This window comes from Hyperolius riggenbachi, chromosome 4, assembly GCF_040937935.1.
Source record: "Hyperolius riggenbachi isolate aHypRig1 chromosome 4, aHypRig1.pri, whole genome shotgun sequence".
Taxonomy (NCBI): domain Eukaryota; kingdom Metazoa; phylum Chordata; class Amphibia; order Anura; family Hyperoliidae; genus Hyperolius; species Hyperolius riggenbachi.
Genome location: NC_090649.1, coordinates 253585092 through 253606147, shown reverse-complemented (window position 1 = coordinate 253606147; position 21056 = coordinate 253585092). Strand labels below are relative to the sequence as shown.

Here is a 21056-nt window from a genome sequence, read left to right as displayed (position 1 = left end):
GGGGGGTGTCTGATGGGTGATCGGGGGGTCTGTGGGGCTCCTAAAGTGTGTGTGTGTGTTGCTATACTGTGCCTGCTCTCCTCGCTGGTGGTCGATCGCTAAGTGTGACCAACAGCGGGAGGCAGGCAGTATAATACAGTTTGTTACGTAAACAAACTGTATTATACATGTTCGATTGGCCAATTTGAATGTTTACAGCCCGCCGGCGCTGCTGATTGGCCGGCGGGCTGAAGTCACATGGGGACCGAAGAGTGTGACGTAGCGATCGCGCGGCTGTAGCCGCGCGATCGCTCGTTAATTAGGCTGCAGCTGGCGACGCAATACTGCGTCGCTGGTCCTGCAGCTGCCACTTTGCCGACGCGCGGTATGAGTGCGCGGTCGGCAAGTGGTTAATATGTGTAACAAATATGTTGCATAACCTTGGTAAGTGTAACGTGTACTGTCTGCACACGTTACGTTTGCCATCCTTTTGTGGCTAATCCTATATATATAGGCTTTCCTTTTTTTTTTTTGTTTCAGTAAACAATGCTTTAACCTCCTTAGCATCCAAATTGTTTCTGGATTTTAGTTACCCGGAAAGAATCAGTGCGCTAATATAGGCAGGCAGAGAGTGAAGCGTCAGTTTAGGTAGCCAGAGAGCGACCCCAGTACAGTTAGACAGAGAATGCCCCCCCTCCAATATGAATAGCCAGAGAGATTCCTCGGGTGTGGGTAGGCAGAGATTATAGGTAGTCAGACAGTGCTTCCCCAGTGTAAGTACCCAGAGAGTGCTCTTCCCTCATCCTCAGTATAGGTAGCTAGAGAGTACTCCCCCCATTTAGTATAGGTCATCAGAGATGCCCCGACCACATGCTGCATGTCTTCTTTCTGTCCTCCTGAGGGAGCTCCATCGCTATGTCAAGATTGCTGTATGTGTGATAGATGGCGAACTAACTGTAGAGATGGGAAGGACACAAAGAAGATAAGCTGCTGTGACCGGATCACTGGGGGGGGGGGGGGGGTTGATTAAATCGAGTTTAGGTGTGGATAGAGATGGAAAGAATTAAAACCTCAGTCAAGTTTTTTGATTGTCACCTGTCTTCTGATTGGAGAGGATTCCCACTCCCTACTTCCTGATCTCTGTGACTCAAACACCAGGACAGTAAAGGGAATTACACTAACTGTATAAAAATATGAATAAATAACTCAAATGTTCTGTCTACTTTTCATCCTAATACAAGTGTATTTATTGCGATTTCTTTCCCCATTGTGGAGATTTCTCATCTCTTTCTGCTCTCTATGACATAAGAAAGAGAAGTGAGCCCTACCAGAATCAGGATGCCAGTACAGTAATAACCTGAAATAGATCCTAACCCTTCCATACTAAATTGATATTTAGGCTGGCAGTCCACTTTATGCTACATACACACATTACACATTTGTGGATGAGTTTTAGGGCTCTTTCACACTAAGACATTGCGTTTGATGCGACGTTAAGGTCGCATAACGTGCCCCTAACGCAACGCATGTTAGCTTTGAAGTTGGACGTTACATTGCACTGCGTTATGCATCTCTTTATGCGTATGCGATGCGTACTTTTTGAAGCATACGGATCGAACGAAAACAGCGCATGCGGCACATTTAAAAAAACAACAACATTACTGAGCATGTGCAAACAGTCTAAGGCAGCCAAATACGAGTATAACGCACAGAACGCTGCGCTTTCATTTAACGTGCTGCGTTATACTCAAACGCAACATGGGCACTGTGAACAGCCCATTGATTTTACCAGGGCTGTGGAGTCGGTACAAAAATCTTCCGACTCCTCAGTTTCTGAAACCACAACTCCGACTCCGGGTACCCAAAATTGCTCAGACTCAGACTCCTCGACGCCGACTCCTTAGTCTAATACTTAACAGGGCTGTGGATTTTGTACAAAAGTCATACGACTCCCGACTCCGACTCCTCAGTTTCTGAAACCACGACTCAGTGCTGTGAGTTGGGCTGCATTACAGGCTGCTGTAACGTGGGAGTTTAACGTCCCACTGTGAAAGCAGCCTTCGAGTAAGGATTAATTCCTACAAATGTCTGTTTTATTATCCGTTTTTGTACTTTGTAGCTAGGGAAATCTGTCATAGTCTGACTTTAAAAGCGCTGTTTACTTTTACAGCATCTCTAATAATTTGGCTGCAGAACTGTTCCACCAACTCTACTGAGAGCTCAACATTAGTTTAGCCAGCTCAGATGCAACATCAAGTCCTCTGCTATGACTTTATTGTTCACTGTAAATTTTTCATTTTGACTTGTCTTTGGTCCAAATGGAGAGTGGTATATGACTTTGTTTCCTACCTTTCTGGCTTTTTTTCATTGACTAATGACGTACCTTTATTTGCCCCCTGACTATATGAAACAAGTGGTTATATAAATTACTAAAACATGTTAATGATGCTTTTATTTTAGCCATAATTATCCTTGTCAGTGCATTGCAAGGTCATCTGTCTAAAATGTGAAAGCTGTGATATACTTTCATGAGGTTCTGCTCAGCGCTACTTCAGTGTGCCCTGTGAGGCTCATTGCCGGCAATTTATAACCTACTGTAATTAAAATGTATTAGTGTGATTATGTAATTTTATTGCCAAACATAAAATGATAAATTGAGTTCCTAAATTATGCTCGATGCATTACAGCAGCCTGTTTGTGTGATCTTACTCACCTTCACTCTGAGCCTGAGAGCTGTTTGCAAAGCCTCTGGGAATAGGATCATTTCACTAACGTCCCAGTATGTCACCACGAAAGCATACATCTTCTCTTATTTATAGGTATCTGTTCCTTAGATTGCAAGAACTGATTTTAATATGTTTTGGATTAACTGTAATCATATCAGTCCAGCTTTTCTGTAATGAGGTAAAGGTGTTGTCTATTGTTAAAGGCGACCACACTAGTCGATTTTTTTGCATCAATATTGATGCCACAAAGGTCCACGATAAACCGATTTTCAGCCAAGTTTGGTCGATTGCACAGGATGGAAAGTTTTGGATGATCGGTGGCATGTTGCTAGCAGTGTTTGATTTTGCTATGCGCAACCACGAGCGCCTGACCACGTTTCTGGTGTCTTTTTTTCTCTGCTGGCTTCTTCTTCTCTTCACCCTCTGGTCCCCGGGCACCTGTGTGGCATAACTAACACTAGATGCCTCTAGTGGTCACATAAAGTACATGCCACATTGCCCCTAGTGTCTATCCTCATGTCACACAGTTGCCCAGGACTCGGGTGTGAAGAAACAGCAGCCGGCGGGAAGAGCAGTGACCAGGACCGGTAGACTGATGAGCTACACCGCACGGTGGGTGGGTGGGGTGAACTGTGGTACCCGGCAGACGCTCAGACTTCCAAAACTTTCATGCTGAAATTTATAGAAAATCTGTGTATACAGGGATTCAAACACCTAGATCCATGTCTGATCAAATAATGATCTATTTGTTGGCCATATCAACAAGTGTATGGCCAGTCTTACTTTCTGTGGAGTGTTTTACAAGTTGATTTCCACTTGTGCAGCAAATAGGATTGTCTTTGTTAAAGCCAAACAGTGACTCAGATACTAACCTCAGGAGGGGAAAACCTCTGGATCCCTCTTTTCCAGCGCTGGCAGCCCCCAAAAAGGTAAACAACAATTGCCTACTCCGCTGCACGCATGCACAATGGTGGCCTTCCGATGGACTCCGGCGGAAAGAGCCAATTCCGATGGAGTACCCTCTACTGCGCATGTGTGAGGCATCTGGCTGGAGGAAGCCCCAGGTTTGTATAAAACTTTTAATTTAACTCCGCTCTGGTACACTTTAAGTGTGTTTCTATAGGGAGTTCTCGGGTCAGAAAGGACTCATCACACCCCAGTAGACATCCAAATCCATTCAAAACAACTCCAACCCAACTCCACCCTTTCAAGGACAAATTCCACATGTATTACAGATATATAGAAGCTGAAGTGATAACTCACAATAACCTTCTGTTTTTAGAAGGCACTAACGAACTTTGCACTGCCATCAGTGACTTTTAGATTGTTTTTTTTTTGTCCCATTGCTAAAATAATCCTGATGGTTGTGGATCCCCATAACTTGACTTAGACCCTGTTTGAGTACAATCTGCCACCTATCAAAAGCACATGGAGGAGTGTTTAAGAGTTAATACTGTTTAATATTGCATGGCACTAAGAGAACAAGTCTACATATTGCACAATATTCTGCAGTTTGTTTTCCATGGTGCACAATTAGATTTTCGGACATGTTCGGAAGAAAACCAAGAAAAGCAAATCGTGCATTGATTGAGTGCTTTTCTCCTGTTGGACTCAAAGCACTCAAGGGGCTCCTTACTGAATTGGTACTGACCCTAGCCAGGATTGAAATCCTGGTTTCCCATGTCAACGACAGAGCCCTTAACTAGTAAACTATCCAGTCAATATTTTTAAAGTACTTAAAGGCTTTCTTTAAGTACTTAACCTCCTTGGCGATTGTCACAAGTCAGCCTCAGGGGGGAAAAACAAACCAGGAGCAGTAACCCTGAGCGTGACTCGTGGTAGCCGCTGGCAGAACTGTGCAGAGCATAGCACAAAGGTGGCATTTTTACTCACCTCCTGGGGGATCCAGACGCCGGCAGCCATTCTCCTTCCTGTCCTCCGAGTCTCTGCATGCCTCGGGTGAGTTTGCTGTTTGTCTCACTATAGGGTTACAGCGCCACCCAGAGGACGGAGGGAGAACTGCAGAGCTGGATGCCAGGGAGTTGAGCGAGTGCTGGGGCTGCTGCAGATCTTTCTACGGTGTGATTCCCCCCCCCCCTGTTTTAGGGTCTAGTGCCACAAACCAAATGTATTCCAGTTTACAGCCCACATAGTTCTAGTTGTGAATATGCATAGAGGGATGAAATTCAAATAAAATGGTACCGATCAAATTTAGAAAGGCCGGGGGGTATCGTAGCTGAAATCTGGAGATAGGTAGAGTTTTAAACATTCTGGAAGCCTTCTGTAAATTTTTTTTTATAAAAGTACACTCTTATTTGATGTAAGATACTGATGATGGTTTTGCCTTGATCTTGAACTTCAGTTTTCATGAACACAACCTTATGACAAAGTTTTGGTAGCTTAAAAAAACTTGCAGCTGCGATACAACCCAGATCGTTGTTTTCACTGTGTGCTGTAGATAAAAGTTATTTAGGATCAGGATTCCAGGCAGGCATCTCCTGCTGACTACATACACAAGCAGGTAGTGGTAGCGATCACTCCTGATTTCCTTAGGTACAATGGTCAGAGCAGTGGGCTGATATCTAGACCTGTATGCCATACACTGCAGACATTAAAGTCTAATTAGATGACTGATGTCTCCTTAAAGAGCGCCTGTCTCATAAACAACTACCAAAGGACAGATCTGCCTTTTTGTGACAGAAAATAAAAATAAAGAAGTTGATAATTGGATGGTAAGGTTTATAAAGTAGTTTAACTGCTGCACATTTTTCCTGATTCTTAATCATAACCAAGTAGAAGAATATGATAGTTTTCATTTTTTTTTCCTCATTTCTTCAGTTTCATTTTTGCAATAAGAATAACATTTATTATTACAAGATGCTATTTTACTGTAAACGCTGAATATCTGTACTTTGCATACACTATTGCCCCCTATTATTTTCTTATAGTGATTGCAGGCTAGTGTATTGATTTTTCAGCTTGCGGAGATTGCTGAAGGCATGTTTCACGTGTTATGCTCTGTAAATACTCTTCAGTGGCCTTGTTAGTATGAAGTTAGTTTATTATCGCATGGTCACTTGAGCTTAGAAGCACATTGCAGGAATATAAATAGATTTACTCTTGTGTTGCACAATTGTATAGCTGTACAGTTTCTCATTACAGGCTAACACAACTTAAATATAAACCAAAAAACTCATAGGGAGCCTGGACTACCAATATATAAATTTTATTCATTAATTATGCAAAAAAACACAGAAAATATTCCTAAAACCAATTAAAAAATCTCGCTAGCGCCAGCATAGGGGGCATGTAAGGACCTAAAGTGGTGCACCTCAAATACCGGTAATTTTAAATTCTCTTCAGGCCTCTTTAACAAGTCCCTTGTGCTAGCAAAAAGACACCATCCAGCAGGTACTAATCTTCAATCCAACCTGTGTGCTTTTCTTTATGCACGCCTCTTACTCAAAAGGAGTACGCTCTCATTACATGCATTTTATTATTGCAAAACCCAAACAGGCCGAGCAACAACCAGAAAACATAGGAAGCATAAAGATATCTTCAATTGAGCCAGGATATTGACATGCAGCATAACTGGACTTAACTAATATGCGGAAGTTCCTATTGCTCATTACCGCCTAACGGCGGATTACTCACGTGCCCCATTGAATTGGCACTTCTATTGCTTGCCGTGCGTCTATCCCAGCTCTTCCAAGGACGAGAGCAGCAGTAGTATAGATGTAGCGTGCGCACCAGCGCTGTCCGGGTGCAGGACCTGCCGGGAAGAGAGCGGAGGCACGGGTGGATCAGCTGACCTACGCGATGGCGTCATGCACACGTATACGCTGCAGAAGCCCTAATCGCTCCCACGCTGCGGTCCTCAGCTTCCTCCGTTTGCCGGTTCGGGTCCCGTCACTTCAGCCTGACTGCCCAGTCGATCGTAGCTGAAGTGCGCTCCTTGCGTACCTGTCCAGCGGCTGCTGGAGAGATACGCAAACAGCGCACTTCACTGGTGTAGGCTGGCCACGCCCCCTGGAAGGACGGGACCCGCACCGCGAACGGAGGAAACTGAGGACCGCGGCGTGGGAGCGATCAGGGTTTCTGCAGCTGCGGGAAGCCCCAGTCATGTATAAATAACTTTTAATTATTCCTCTCTGGTTTCCTTTAAGCATCTGTTTGAACTGAGCCTTATGGTAAAAGACAGAAAAGGTCAGCATAAAATCTTTATATCATAAGCAAGAGGGTTCTAAATCACTACTCCTTGGACTTATGCATAACTTCTATGTTCAGACAGTTTAGATGCAAGAAAAAATATACAGCAAAATGAATGTTTTAATGAAAGGGTCCCCTCCCGGGGAAGACTGGAACCTTTTGGCCTGGAAGGCCCTTTTATGGCAGCCAAAGCTGTATAATGGACCAATTAAAAATACACTCTAAGGGCCCATTTCCACTATGGCGAATTTGCATGCGTTTTTCGCATGCAAATTCGCATAGCAATACAAGTGAATGGGACTGTTTCCACTTGTCAGGATTCCTTTGCGTTTTTCTGTGCAGAAAAAATTCGCATGGCAGAGCCATCAGAATTCGCATACCGCATACCGCTATGCGAATCGCATACAATGCATTTAATAGGAAATTAGCACGAATTAGCGATGCGGTGCGTCACTTTTGCCGCACTACTTCACACCGCCAGAAACAGGCCTTTGGCGAACACTGCGTTACTACACAGTATTCCCAATCTGGCATTGGGCCAAGCAGGAAGTGACGCGCGCTTGCTGTCACTTCCTGCTTCGGGTTATGCGGAAGTGCATGGGAGCGTATTGTAAAAATACACTAGTGCAACGTTGCGTCGGTTATATTTTTATTTACTCCGCATCGCTATAGACTAACATGACTTCCAGCTGACGCAGATTGCTGCAACGGGGCGCAGAAGCCGTGCGGTAACGTAGTTCTGGATCTGCGTCAGGGATGCGGCAAAAAACTCATTTCTGTTGCGTCACGCTGTAATGTCGCTGTATGAAGTCTCCATAGAATTTTATTGCCCGGTGGTGGGTGCGGTAAAAATACTGCATCGCCCCTGTGTGAAAGGGTCCCGAGGGTCGTCTGAAGATTGCAGAAGCCTGTTGGCAATCCAGAGGCTTCCCCCTACTATGTTAAGTATTCTTATTTATTCTATTTATAAAGCGCCAACATATTACACAGCGCTGGATGTAAGTATATAACTTTTTAAACCTCAAACAGTAAAGCCGCTCTTCATATTGAATGGAAGTGAGCACCACAGGATCTATGGGCACATAGCTCAGTACAGTTAGTGGTGGCCAAGTTTTCATCAATTTTTGAAGGTTTTGCTGAAAACTAATTGAAATAGAGAGTGGTGCAAGCTGGTAAAACAACTGATACTGCTCAATCGGCTGCAGATCAGAGAGCTATAGATCTTCAGTAAAGCAAGAAATATCCCCAATTGTAAGGAGCAGTTCACAATTTTGAGGAATACCGATATAAATCGGTCAGGGCACATCCACATTGAATTGTGTTGGGCCAGGATCCAGATCACAGGTAGTTTGATGGAGGTGTAGGAGGATGCTTGATGTGACTTCTTCATCAATTTTCTTTAAAGAGGAACTCCAGTGAAAATAATGTAGTAAAAAAAGTGCTTCATTTTTTACCATAATTATGTATAAATGATTTAGTCAGTGTTTGCTCATTGTAAAATCTTTCCTCTCCCCGATTTACATTCTGACATTTATTACATGGTGACTTTTTTTACTGTGGGCAGGTTATGTAGCTGCTCCTAGCTGTTCTGGCCGTTACAGACAGCTGTAAACGGCTAATTCCTGTCTGTGAACATGGTTACATTGTGGCAGTTTGCCCAGAGTACCGCGGTCCCAGAGCTTCTTGTGGGAGGGATTTCAGCACAAAATCAGTCATACAGTGCCCCCTGATGGTCTGTTTGTGAAAAGCATTATATTTCTCATGTAAAAGGGGGTATCAGCTACTGATTGGGATAAAGTTCAATTCTAGGTTGGAGTTTCTCTTTAAGTTTGACCAAGGTGTTACATTGTCTCTGCTAATGTTCATTGGTGCTATATTGGGCTCAGATGCTGTAAGTTGTATGGCGAACGGATAGCAGAGACTTTGCCAGAGAAGAAATTAGCAAATTGCTCACAGAGGTCCTTTAAAGACTGGATATTAAATTTCTGGCATGCCAGGTTGTAGAGATTTTCCACTGTGCGGAACAGTTGAGCTGGTTTTTTAACTGCATTTGCAATCTCATGTGATAGAAAGGATGACTTTTTTTCTTGATTATCTTCTGGTAGTTCTTCAAGTGGAGGATTAAGGCGTTTGTTTGTCTTCTGGGGACTGAGATGTGCGCCTCACTCTTTCAATCATGTACTCCATCGTTTGCTAGATTTAACACATCTAAATCCAGAATTAAAAAGGGCAGATTCTAATATCAAAATACAATTTTTCATGTGTCAGGTGTGCATTCCAGTGCACTGGCCCTAACTTCCTGCTTTTTGTGATATTGGGTGGCTGAGTCAGTCAGGAGTGACTGCCAAAGGAGAAACTTAGAGGCCAGATTCCATTTTAACACACCCTTTCCTACAGGGCAATGCTTGGGGCTTGTATGTAAGGTTCCATACAGTTTTGGAATGCTTGTTCTCAGTGTCGTTCTCAGTGACTGTCGTATAGCGCTTGAGTTTGGCACGGCTATAGCAGCCCCTTTCAAGTTGCTACGACTCGGAGGTGGGTATGGTATTTAACGCTGCTGTGAATTTAAGCGGCAGCAGGGTGAGCTGCCCAATTCACCAGCGCCGAAATGAAATAGATGTTACAGTTTTTCCTGGCACCTAGTGTGCATGTGTTTTCTAAAGCACAGATAGATGGAGTGTAGGAGGGATAGATGGATTGAAAATGCGTAAACCTGATTTAGATGAGATATTTTTGAAATACACTTTGCTTTGGGGATAAGGAGGCTGTAACATAAGGAATTTATTTTTGCTAAACTCAGTTTTATAGCATTGACAGGTGCAATATAAAGTTAAGAAGATGAGTACTATGTCTTCTTTTTTTTAAAGTTTAAAATAAGCTCTGTAGATTCTTGGCTTATTTTTTGGTGCAGTATGAATTTAATTGGTTGCTATGGGAAAACACAAAACCATAAACTTTCCTAATGTTTTACACAGTCATATATACAGCGTGAAGGTGCAAATTCATGAATATGTAAAGTATGTTTGTCCTATACCAACTGTTTAATCAAAAGTATTTTCCTCTCTCCCTGTCAGTCTAGCTGCTCCTTTATACCAGCACTTCCTTAGTCCCAGTCTGCTCAGTCAACACAATTCTCACCCCTATATTGTCATAGTGGAATATATGAAGTACAAAACTAGCTCACATAATAGTTGGAAAGCGATGCAATCAGCAACTTGTTTTATATTTTATACAAAATCAGATCACATTCAAGTGGAGTATTACATTGTTGGAGAGAATGCTGTGTTTGGCATCACCCACTCTTGTTCCAGGACATCACCCAAAGAACACAAGGCGCATTACTGCTTCTTTTTATTCCACAAAGTTATTTATATAAGATTGAGATTGCGTGCCTGTTTATTTTTCTCATAATGCTTGCTTTATTTGTACTGAAGTCCTACATTATTTAGCAAATAAAAATGCACATATTTTTGACTGTTCTAAATTTTATATTAAGTTATATGCATTTCATTAGCTTTTAGGGGGCTTTCCAAAACAGCATTTTATAAAGTGGATTCCACGGCTATGAGTATTTTGGACTTTATATGTGCCAGCAGTTATGGATGCACAAGATGACCCAAGACATGTAAATGATCTCCATTTAAAGTTGTGCTGGAAGGGGGGCACTATCTACTGCCTTGAAAACTTGTTAATAGCGGTAGTGGCAGAAGCACTTGTTATTTGGGAGGGATTGAGGCCACTTTTCTTATGGGTGATGGGAATAGTAACATCATGTGTTATTGAGGGTGGGATTGGTGACAAATCTTGCTCCAAACCATTACTTCCAGAAGGGAGAGGGCAGCTCCGTTTAACGTTGTGCTGGAAGGGGGGGGCACTATCTATTGTCTTGAAAACAAAGCACACCATATTCTTGCTCCCCCGACCCCTTACCAAATTGCTGTCCAGACAAACCGGATATGATACAGAATCCTGGTTCCCAATAATCTCATGTCTATGTCCATAGTCTAGAGCCAGCTTATGGGGTAGCAACTCAACCTACCAGTATATTTATTGTTTGTGGGAAGAAACTTGCACAAAGATGGGGAGAACATATAAACTTCATGCAGACGGGATCTGAACTTCAGACTCTAATGCTGGAAGGTGCTTAGTTGTGTAATGCTTTTAATGCCTTTGGTGGTTTTTGAGGATTGATTTCCATGATGTGTGAATCTGTATTTATGAGGATAAGCATACATGTTAAAAGCTTCTAGGGATAAACACTGTAAAGCTGCTCTGCATTGTTTTATATCATCTGTTGTTTTAATTCAAATTTTATTTCAAATAATGTTTTTGCCCTGACTTCCTGTAAGTTTTCTGCTCTGTCACATCACCTATTTACATAATCACTATAGCACAGCTGCGATGTGACTTACTAGTTGATTTACTTAGCATAATCCGGAGTATGCTGATTGTAATAGACACTAATGTTGCTATACTTACATTATTAAAATGTAGAAGGTAGAAGAAGACATTTAGCATACCAGATGTGCAGAAACAGAACCAAGAAAAATAATTATTTATTTACAGGTGCAAACTTAAAAGTATTAATCAAATAAATTGTAACTGATAGGAAACAATGAAACCAGTTGTCACATTTGTATAGTTCTTTTTATTTAATAATGTGGTAAATTAAATACCAGTAATACAACACAGTTACAAAGTGAGATGTTTTGGCGTGGTTTCCATTCATATCCATTAAAAGGGAAAATCATCTTCCTGTTTACTGTTGACTCAGAAGTAATTTAGAAAAAATAAATAAAGTGAAATTCACCCCATAGATAGTTCATCTGATCAGTCTAAGCTTAAGGATCCTCCAAGGGCTTCCTGTGTCCTCCTCAAAATCACTGCCACTGCCCGGGACCCTCGTCGAGTTCACGTCCACGCTCCCCACTGTGCACAAGCATGGCCGGGGATCTGTGCATAGCAACGGTGGTTTCTGGGAGGAGACTGGAGAAGCCTCTGGTGATCCCTCCTCATAGGCAAGCATCTAGTTTTTTTCCAATAGGTTTGCCTCGGGTACACTTTAACATATCAAGTGTCATGTCTGTACTACTGTATGTATGTGCGGTACGGCTAGAACATTTGGGGAATTCAGTGTGCCTCCTTTATACCAGTAAGGGTACTGGCACAAATTCTAACATTAAATTAAAGGCAATGCTTACAGAAATAGTAATTGTTAAATATATCAGACTGAATAATTATATATATTGTAAACATTATTAAAACTGATAGCCCTTCATATAAAATCATGTATATTTTTGTGTATCTTTTTAGTGACACCTTTGTATATTCTTTTTTTTCTTTTCTCAATTAGGTTACTGACTCAGAATGTTGGTTTATTGTATGTTGGAAGATACGACCGCCCATTTTCACAGATTAAGGTATGGCCTTCTTGTTATATATCTCACCAGGTCTCAAAAATACATTTATACAATATTATACCTCTTCTTTTAGAGTGCTATAATTTTTTCTTTCAGATTATACTTCACTCTCTCCTAATAGTCATGGTGACAGATGACCATTTGCAAAGTTAGTTACAAAACAAAAACTTACAGGCCAGGAAGGAATGCATGAAAAGCACTAAAAATTTCCTATGCACACTCTTTCGGGTAAACTGCCACCACCTTTCAATTATAAAGGGAAAGCCCCCTTCTGAGTATTCTAAGCCTGCGGAAAGAAACCTAATCTTATTAAAACAATATGGTTTCTCCGGGTAGCGTATATTTGTAAAGGCAAGGATTTGTTCTGCAGTACTCAAAGCAGGTAAATAACAGCAAAATAACTTTTTGTTTGTATATTACATTTATGCAATATAAGTTATTAACCTCCTTAGTGGTATGCTCGACACTGTGTCGGGCATACTGCCGGCTGTCCCCAGGATTCCCCTAGTATCATTTTTAGAGCTTGCATAGCTGGTAATAGCTTCAGCTAGCACTAGGCTAGCTAGCAGTGGTGGCCGGCATCCCTTGATTACTTTTGATCCCCCCAATCGCCCGCTAAATACATTATCCCCCCCCCCCCCCCTGGATCCAGTGATTGCGCAGCCGCCCTGCACATCTCCGGTCCTCTCTATGGGGAGGATCGGATCTGCGCATGACGTCGCCGACGTCATGTTCGATCCTCCCCATAGAGGAGAGCGGAGTTGTCCGGGAAGGCTGCTATCCTCACCATTATACCACCAACACTACATGCTGAAACTTCTTGGAGCAGACTTACTTCCTCCCTCCAAAAGACACACATACATCCCCGTAAAATCATTCAACAGCAACTGCGTGCACAGTCTTTGTGGTACACAGTCTCTGTGGCACAATCGGTTAGCGGGTTCGGCTTTTAACCGAAAGATTGGTGGTTCAAGCCCACCCAGGCATGGCCTTGCCTTTTGTGTTCAACAGTTGTCTGAAGAGAACCCCAGATAGCCATGTAGATTCATCTCTCTATCTCTCTCTCTCTAGTAGGGATGGGGTCACCGTTTTCCGCGGAATTGTATTTTCTGCAATTTTGGGCGGAAATTGGTCATTGCAATTCCGTTCCGTTTGGTCGGAACGGAATAGCTTTTTCAGTCCAGCAGAATTCGGAAATTGCCTGTGAAATTCTGCCGTTGATGGTTTTTAGCTGAAAATTCAGTTCAATGGCATCAAGTCCGAGAGAGAGAGAGAGAGCTCATTTTTCTCTTGGGTATATCACAATGGTACATGCTAGGCTGGCTTCAGCATGTAGCATTGTAGTGTGTAGTGGCCAGGAATCAAACCCAGGCCTACCGCTTGGAAGGCAGCTATCCTCACCATTATACCACCAACACTGGAGAGGTAGGAGGGGAGGAGGGAGAAAAAGGACCAGGGGAACAGCCAACAGGTGCTATGGGCGACCATTTAGCATAAACAAGGTTTCATTTGCGTTTACTTTAATTTTTCCGCCGGAATGTGGAATTTCTCAAAATTCCGGCGGAAATGTCATAGCGACAGAATTTAGAGCTGACGGAATCCGCGAATTCCGGCGGAACGGAATTTGCTCTTTCTGATAATCCCTAATAGTTATGTGAGGTAAATATTTTTTGTAGGTAAAATACCTCATGAGGTATTTTCCTCTCCTTTCTTTTTTTTTTTTTTTTTTTTTTTAGCAATTCTGAAAGATTTTTCTCCATTTCCAAACATAAGGTAAAACATGAGGTAATTGCATAAAGTAAGGTAAAACGTGAGGTATTTCAGCGGTAAGCATGCAGTAAATAAATAATAGTAGTCTTTAATTGTCTTCCATAAGTTAGGATAGTCTTTGGAAGATTTTTTTTTTAGGGGGAAGGTGTATTTGATTATGTGTATTGAAAATTATATTTATAGGCATTCCCTATTAAAAAAAAATGCAGTAAATATTTCTGGCGTTTTATTTCTACTATTTTCTATGACACAGCCTGAATAGGAGCGACACTAAAACAGCAATAGAAACTCCACTAAAAACTGCAAAATGCATACAAACTGATTTTACCTCCAGGTACAGGCAGGTCTTAAACTGATCGGTAAATTATGTGCTAACATGCCCCCTAATTTCCATGAGAATAGCTATTATTGCCTCATAATTTACCTCATGAAGGTAAAACATGACTAAAACCTACCAGAATTGCTAAATGTCATTACCTTGAGGTAGCGTATTTTCCGCCGTATAAGACGCTCCGGAATATAAGACGCAACCAAGTTTGGAGGGCAAAAACCAGGGGAAAAATATTAAACCTGGTGCGTCCATATTCCAGGAGCGTCTTGTACATGTCCTTCTGTGTGTCCTCATGTGTGCTCCTGTGCTTTCCATATCCCCATGTGTCCTTCTGTGTGTCCTCCTGTGCCCCCATGTGTCCTCCTGTGCCCCCCCATGTGTCCTCCTGTGCTCTCCATGTGTCCTCCTGTGCCCCCCATGTGTCCTCCTGTGCCCCCCATGTGTCCTCCTGTGCCCCCCATGTGTGCTCCTGGGCCCCCCATGTGTACTGTGTCCTCATGTGCCCTCATGTGCCCCCATGTGTCCTCCTGTGCCCCCCATGTGTCCTTTTGTTCCCCCTCATGTGTGCTTCTGTGCCCTCCATATGTCCTCCTGTGCCCCCATGTGTCCTCACTTGCCCCTCATGTCGCCTCTGTCCCCCCATGTGTCCTCCTGTGCCCCCCTGCCTTCTCCGTGTGCCTTCCTCCCACCCGAGTTTTCTGATTCCCCCGTCCCCGAGTGTCAATAGCTGCAACTTACCTTTAACATGCTCCAGCGCCGATCCCAGTTGATTGCGCTGTCCCCCGCTAGCATGCGCTCCCTCCCCCTTGCGGATCTGCCCCCCCCCCCCCGGTGTGTGAAGTAGCGGCAGCTTACCTCCACATGGCGCCCGCGATGACTGGAGACATCCCTCTCCCCGGCACTTCGCGCTCTAGTGACTGGCTTGAACTATGCGTCATCAGTTCAAGCCAGTCACTAGAGCGTGAAGTGCAGGGGAGAGGGATGTCTCCAGTCATCGCGGACGCATTGTGGAGGTAAGCTGCCGCTACTTCACACACCCGGGGGGGGGGGGGGGCAGATCCGCAAGGGGGAGGGAGCACATGCTAGCGAGGGGCAGCGCAATTATCTGGGATCGGCGCTGGAGCATGTTAAAGGTAAGTTGCAGCTATTGACACTCGGGGATGGGGGAGAATCAGGAAACTCGAGCGGGAGGGAGGAAGGCAGGCACTGAAAGGCAGGGAATCCCCGACGTGGCGGCAGGTCAGCGGTTCTGTATCGGCGAGCGTTTGTAAGGCAGGGATTCCCTGCCTTTGCCGTCTAAGACGCAGGGACTTTTTCTCCCTATTTTTGGGGGAGGAAAAGTGTGTTTTATACGGCGAGAAATACGGTAAATTACCTCACATGAGGTAATTTGTTTGATAACCCAACCAGAATTGAGGCCAATTAATCAGTACGGGAGGTGAATAAACATAAAGTCAGCAGCAGATGGGAGTGAGACAGTTACATTTTCAGACATTTTAAATTAAGGGGGTGACTTTTCTGACTTTAAATTATGGGATTGCAGGAAAGTGTTGCTTAGGGTTAGGTCAATAAATACAATCGTTATCGCATCAGTTTATGTACACTTCAGTTTCACTTTAAATTTTATATTATTCATCAAACCTTCCTAAGGATTGTAGATGTTTGTGCAGACCTTCCAAGTCTGTAAATGTATTTTTATATAACATGTGAAAGATTTGTGAGGAAATCTGCAGTGATTAGAATATTTTACTGCAGTGATTAGAAGAGCCTTGGAATATTTTATGATGACTTGTGACAATTTTCATGTTCCTCAGCAACTGTTCTTGGATACCTTTATGAAAATACAAAATCCATAGTCTTCTTTTCTGCAAAAAATTGACTCCTTCCAGAATCCCTATAGACAGTTGAAATGTTCCACTACTAACAATGGAGAATAAAATCAAACACAGGCATAATTTCCTAAATTGCTTTTCCCTTACACTGAAGCAATGCTGTGTGTTGTTTTATTCCGTGCTATAACCTTGGAGTCACTTTGAACTAGATTCTGCACTTGATCATACAGGTCATCTGCTTTCTAACCGAGCCTTATGTTTTCTCTTTTCACCAGCTGTTGTTTCTCTTTAGGGAGTAACTCTTTTATTTATTAAGGTACATTTATACCATTACAGCATTGCCTTGTGACCATGCAAATATAAACTGTTTGCAATAACTTAGCTATCTTTATCTCATTGTGAGGTACTACCAGCCTGTTATCCATTATGTTTTATCTGTCAGTACCATTACAAATAGCATTGTAAAAAAATCTGCAGTTTGAATAAAAATAGCAATTTTACCTCGGTCGTTTTTACATAATATTGAGTTACTTTATGTACGTTGTCAGAAACTGTGAAAAGATTCTGAGATTTCCAATTCTCCCACCTGCTGCAACTATTATGAAGAGATCTCAGTCTGTCGTGTACAATTTCTTTTTTTTTCCCAGATTTCATTGTCAAGTTAGAAAACAAAGTTTAAACAGAAATAACATTGTACAGCAGTAGTCAGTGTTCATTTCTCAGCACTGACAATCTTGTCAGTGACAAATATAAAAGGTGAGGTGACAATATCTGATTTGTGAGAAGTGCACCATAGATGTGGTAAACCACCCATATCAAAACTGCTCAATGTTCTATGTGTGCTGACTGTTCAGACAGTTATAATACATCATCGTAGTTTGACCCCTTTCTTTCAATGTAATTGCATTGTAGGAGAGTTTCAGACTCTGACCTGAAAACAAAAAGGCTCATTGGTCCATAAATAGCTTACAGACTGTGATTTGAGGACCCTTTATGCCTTTTTTCTGACAGTAATTAAAGGACACCTGAACTGAGAAGGATATGGAGGCTGCCATATTTATTTCCTTTTAAAGAGACACTGAAGCGAGAATAATTCTCGCTTCAGAGCTCATAGTTAGCAGGGGCACGTGTGGCCCTGCTAAAACGCTACTATCCCGCGGCTAAACGGGGGTCCCTTCACCCCCAAACACCCCCCGCAAAATCAACGACCAAATTGGACGTAGATTTTGCTGCTCCTAGAGGCAGAGCTAACGGCTGCAGCCCTGCCTCTAGTCGCGTCTATCAGCGGCGCATCGCCGCCTCTCCCCCGCCCCTCTCAGCGAAGGAAGACTGAGAGGGACGGGGGAGAGGCGGAGATACGCGCTGACAGACGCGCGTGGGGCAGGGCTGCGGCGGTTAGCCCTATCTCAATCTGGGAAAAAAGATTCCGAGCTGCACGGAGGGGATTTCAGGGGGGGGGGGGGGTAAGGGACCCCCGTTTAGCCGCGCGATAGCTATAGTTTCTAACTATAGTTTCTAACTATGAGCTCTGAAGTGAGATTTATTCTCGCTTCAGAGTCTCTTTCAACAATACCAGTTGCCTGGCTGTCCTGCTGATCCCCTGCCTCTAATACTTTAACTAATAGACCCTGAACAAGCATGCTCGTTTGAAGTGTGATTGGATTAGTTGCATGCTTGTTTGAGGTGTATCATCCAGACGCTACTGCAGCCAGAGAGATCAGCAGGACTGTCAGGCAAATTGTATTGTTTAAAAGGAAATAAATATGGCAGCCTACATATCCTTTTCAATTCAGGTGTTTTTTAACATTGGTAAATAACCAGCAAAAAATGCATGCCTCGCTCAGATTACATTAACCACATAATCCTGTATTTATACATCGTAGCAAAAAGACAGTGAGTAAAATCCCTGATAAAAAACATAAGTGATTATACATATGGCCTAGATGGTAATAAAGCACAGCCAGCTGTGAGATCACACACACCACATTGAAATCCCCAGTGCCAGGCTAATTTATCAATAGAAATACTGCTCAAAGGAACAATATGCTTAAAGTAAAGATAAAGTCCATCTGCTGGTTTTGCTGTGTCAGATCCACTGACCTCTGTACATATATGCTGCCACGTATATTGCCAAATAATCATTGACTTTAGACCATGTAAGACCATATAAGCAACAGCTGTTAACTGCTAACAAGTGTGAGTTCATTGCATGAATGCAAAGCAAGCAAGAGATCTGGAAGTGTGCAGCACCATCCTGTAAGCACAGTTTATGCAGCACAAGCATATTGAAAAGCATTGGTTGCCTCAACTGAGGCTCTAACCCAAAGTTAATTCACAATAACACTGGTAAGTACTGTTTTCAAAACAATCAGTGAGGTGTTAAACATTTGAGAAGGTTTGGAAACGAACAATTAAAAACAAACTAATCTCAACTAAAGTTACAAACACACTAGCTTAAACTCTGCAGAATCTAGCAGGAACCTGCATTCGTATAGTAGCTGCCCGACGTCACCTAGCCACCACCAAGAACATGCCATGCATTGCCCCTTCGACCCCTCCATAGTAACAGAGACATTGATAGCCTACTGGCTAGTGACCGTGAGATGTCTGTACAGCACTGGGTCCCAAACTGTTATTACAAGAAAAATCTGTATATATAACTTATAAAGTGCTGCATTATATACTTTCACAAATCTGAGTAAGAATTTTGTAATGCGTTGGAGAAATGTATATACAGTGGTGCTTGAACGTTTTCAAAACCTTTCTATATTTTTATATACAGCTAGGGATGATCAATGATATTTATATGATTCTGGGTTGATGCAGGATTATGTCAATTTGTGCAGTTTGAAAACTGACCAAATGACTCCTACTTTGCTGAGATTATATTGGTCTATTTTCAAGCTGCATAAATTTGCATTCAAAATGTGTCACTAGACAGGCAGCCTATTCGGCCAATCAAAGTGTAGGAATCATGTCCTATGAAGCCACTGGACCCGACAGGGATCAGGGTGTGATGAGTGGAGCGGCCGTTAGGTGAATGAAGCACGCGTAAGTTACCAGCACACGCTACGCATCACTACAGCATGTAGCGTACGCACAACTCGCACTGCTCACAGCACAGCTTATCAAACCAACCCCAATGTTAGCAGGCATGTCAGTGGAGAGGAATTATCATTCATTTCTTCGTTATTTCTTCATTATCTTCGAAAACCAACTTGCCTACCTTTGATTAATCCCCTTCACGATTGCGGCCAGGCTGACCCCAAGCATGCTCCCCACTACAAGCTGTATGCAGAAATGGCCTTTAGCAGAGGAGAGTGGATTATATGTCGTAATCTCCCAAAATCCTTTGCACACTTAATGAGCAGAAAAGCCAGAGGACTTTTCCTTGAGAAGGCGGATCATTGACCGGTCTAGATAGAATTATGGTACACTGGTACACTTTATTAAATGAACATGATGTGATATTGATATAACTATTAAATTCAGTGCAGAAATATATTATTGGTTTTATACGCCAGATGTTCACTTTCAGGATTATGAACCTGATATGTGGACTTAGAGTAGGAAAGTAGTCGATCTTTTGTTTCTCAAAAACAAATGACTGTTGTTTTTACATGCTGTACTTTTGTTTTATTCAGGCCTTCTATTAATACCACACTTCATAGAGAATTTATGTGTGCATCAAACCAAGTAACACCTGACAAATCTGGCTTTGCAAATTTGGCCTAATTGGCTACTCGCGAGACATAGCTCATGCAAATATGCATTTGCTTTCGCATGCCAAAGTTTGCAGGGTTAAAACCAATACTGCAAAGTGTTTGCCCTGCGGGAATTAGTTCATGCTACATAAGCACTATCCAGGAGCGCCACGGGGAGGCTTCCCAATGCCCCCATACAACCGGGATGCCGCGGGGCCCCAAGCTCTCACTGCCTGGAAACCACAGCGGCATCCCGGAGGGAGAGGCTGGGAGGTGCAGGCGACCCCTTCCCCCCCAAGCGTGGCCAGCACTGGGAAGAGCCCACCCGCACCTGCCTCCCACAATTTAAAAACCTTAACGTCCATTGCGTTCTGCTACATGAGCACGACTTGGGAGCGAACACATGTGAAAGGAGTGAAGCATGGGCCACTCCAAGCTTTGGAGCTCAGAGCTGGCTTTCACACAACACTCCAGAGGGGGGGGAGGACAGGCGCAGACAGCTCGCTCCAGGGCTCTCACCTCCTAGAACAAGCCATCCACCACCTGCCTCCAAAGGGGGATAAAAATGAAACACTACACTTCATAGAGAATTTATGTGTGCATGTATTAATACCTCCTCACTTGTAAAACAGGAATTTTTTCCTAACCTAAAAACTAAATACATTGGATTCATGACTTTTGTAAATATCCAGTAGTTTAAAAGCTTTAGTATTTTCCCTGGTGAAGACTTTTGCTTTGAAGGATATGGAATGTAGTGTTTGTCCTCGCAGCAAAGTCATGAAGTTTATAATTTAGCTTGTGAAAAATCCATTTAAATAGTCGAAGTTGCAAAAGGTTTAAACTGACCTTTTTGAGTAATTGAATAACTAAAAAAAATTCACTTAAGCTTTATTTTACTTTGAGAGCACAATGCTTGTTTGGGTGGTTAAAAGCTTTTGCTTTCTAATATAGCAAATTCTCCCTACTGAGATATTTGTGGACTAGCTGGAAAAAGTCTGTTAATGTGCACAACTCTTTCAGATATATAGAGAAGTAAAAGTAATGCTGTGTTAGGTTTCTGAGAATCGCTTGATCATAAATAGATC

At 42.7% G+C, this 21056-nt stretch overlaps 1 protein-coding gene across 1 annotated transcript in view; it reads left to right on the top strand.

Annotated features, from left to right (window-relative positions):
- The window catches only part of RNGTT (RNA guanylyltransferase and 5'-phosphatase), a 456995-nt gene that overhangs the window by 411750 nt on the left and 24189 nt on the right, over window positions 1–21056 (top strand). The window contains exon 14 of the mRNA XM_068279398.1: window positions 12268–12334. Coding sequence (XP_068135499.1) covers window positions 12268–12334 — 67 coding nt within the window. The remainder of the gene's footprint in view (window positions 1–12267; window positions 12335–21056) is intronic.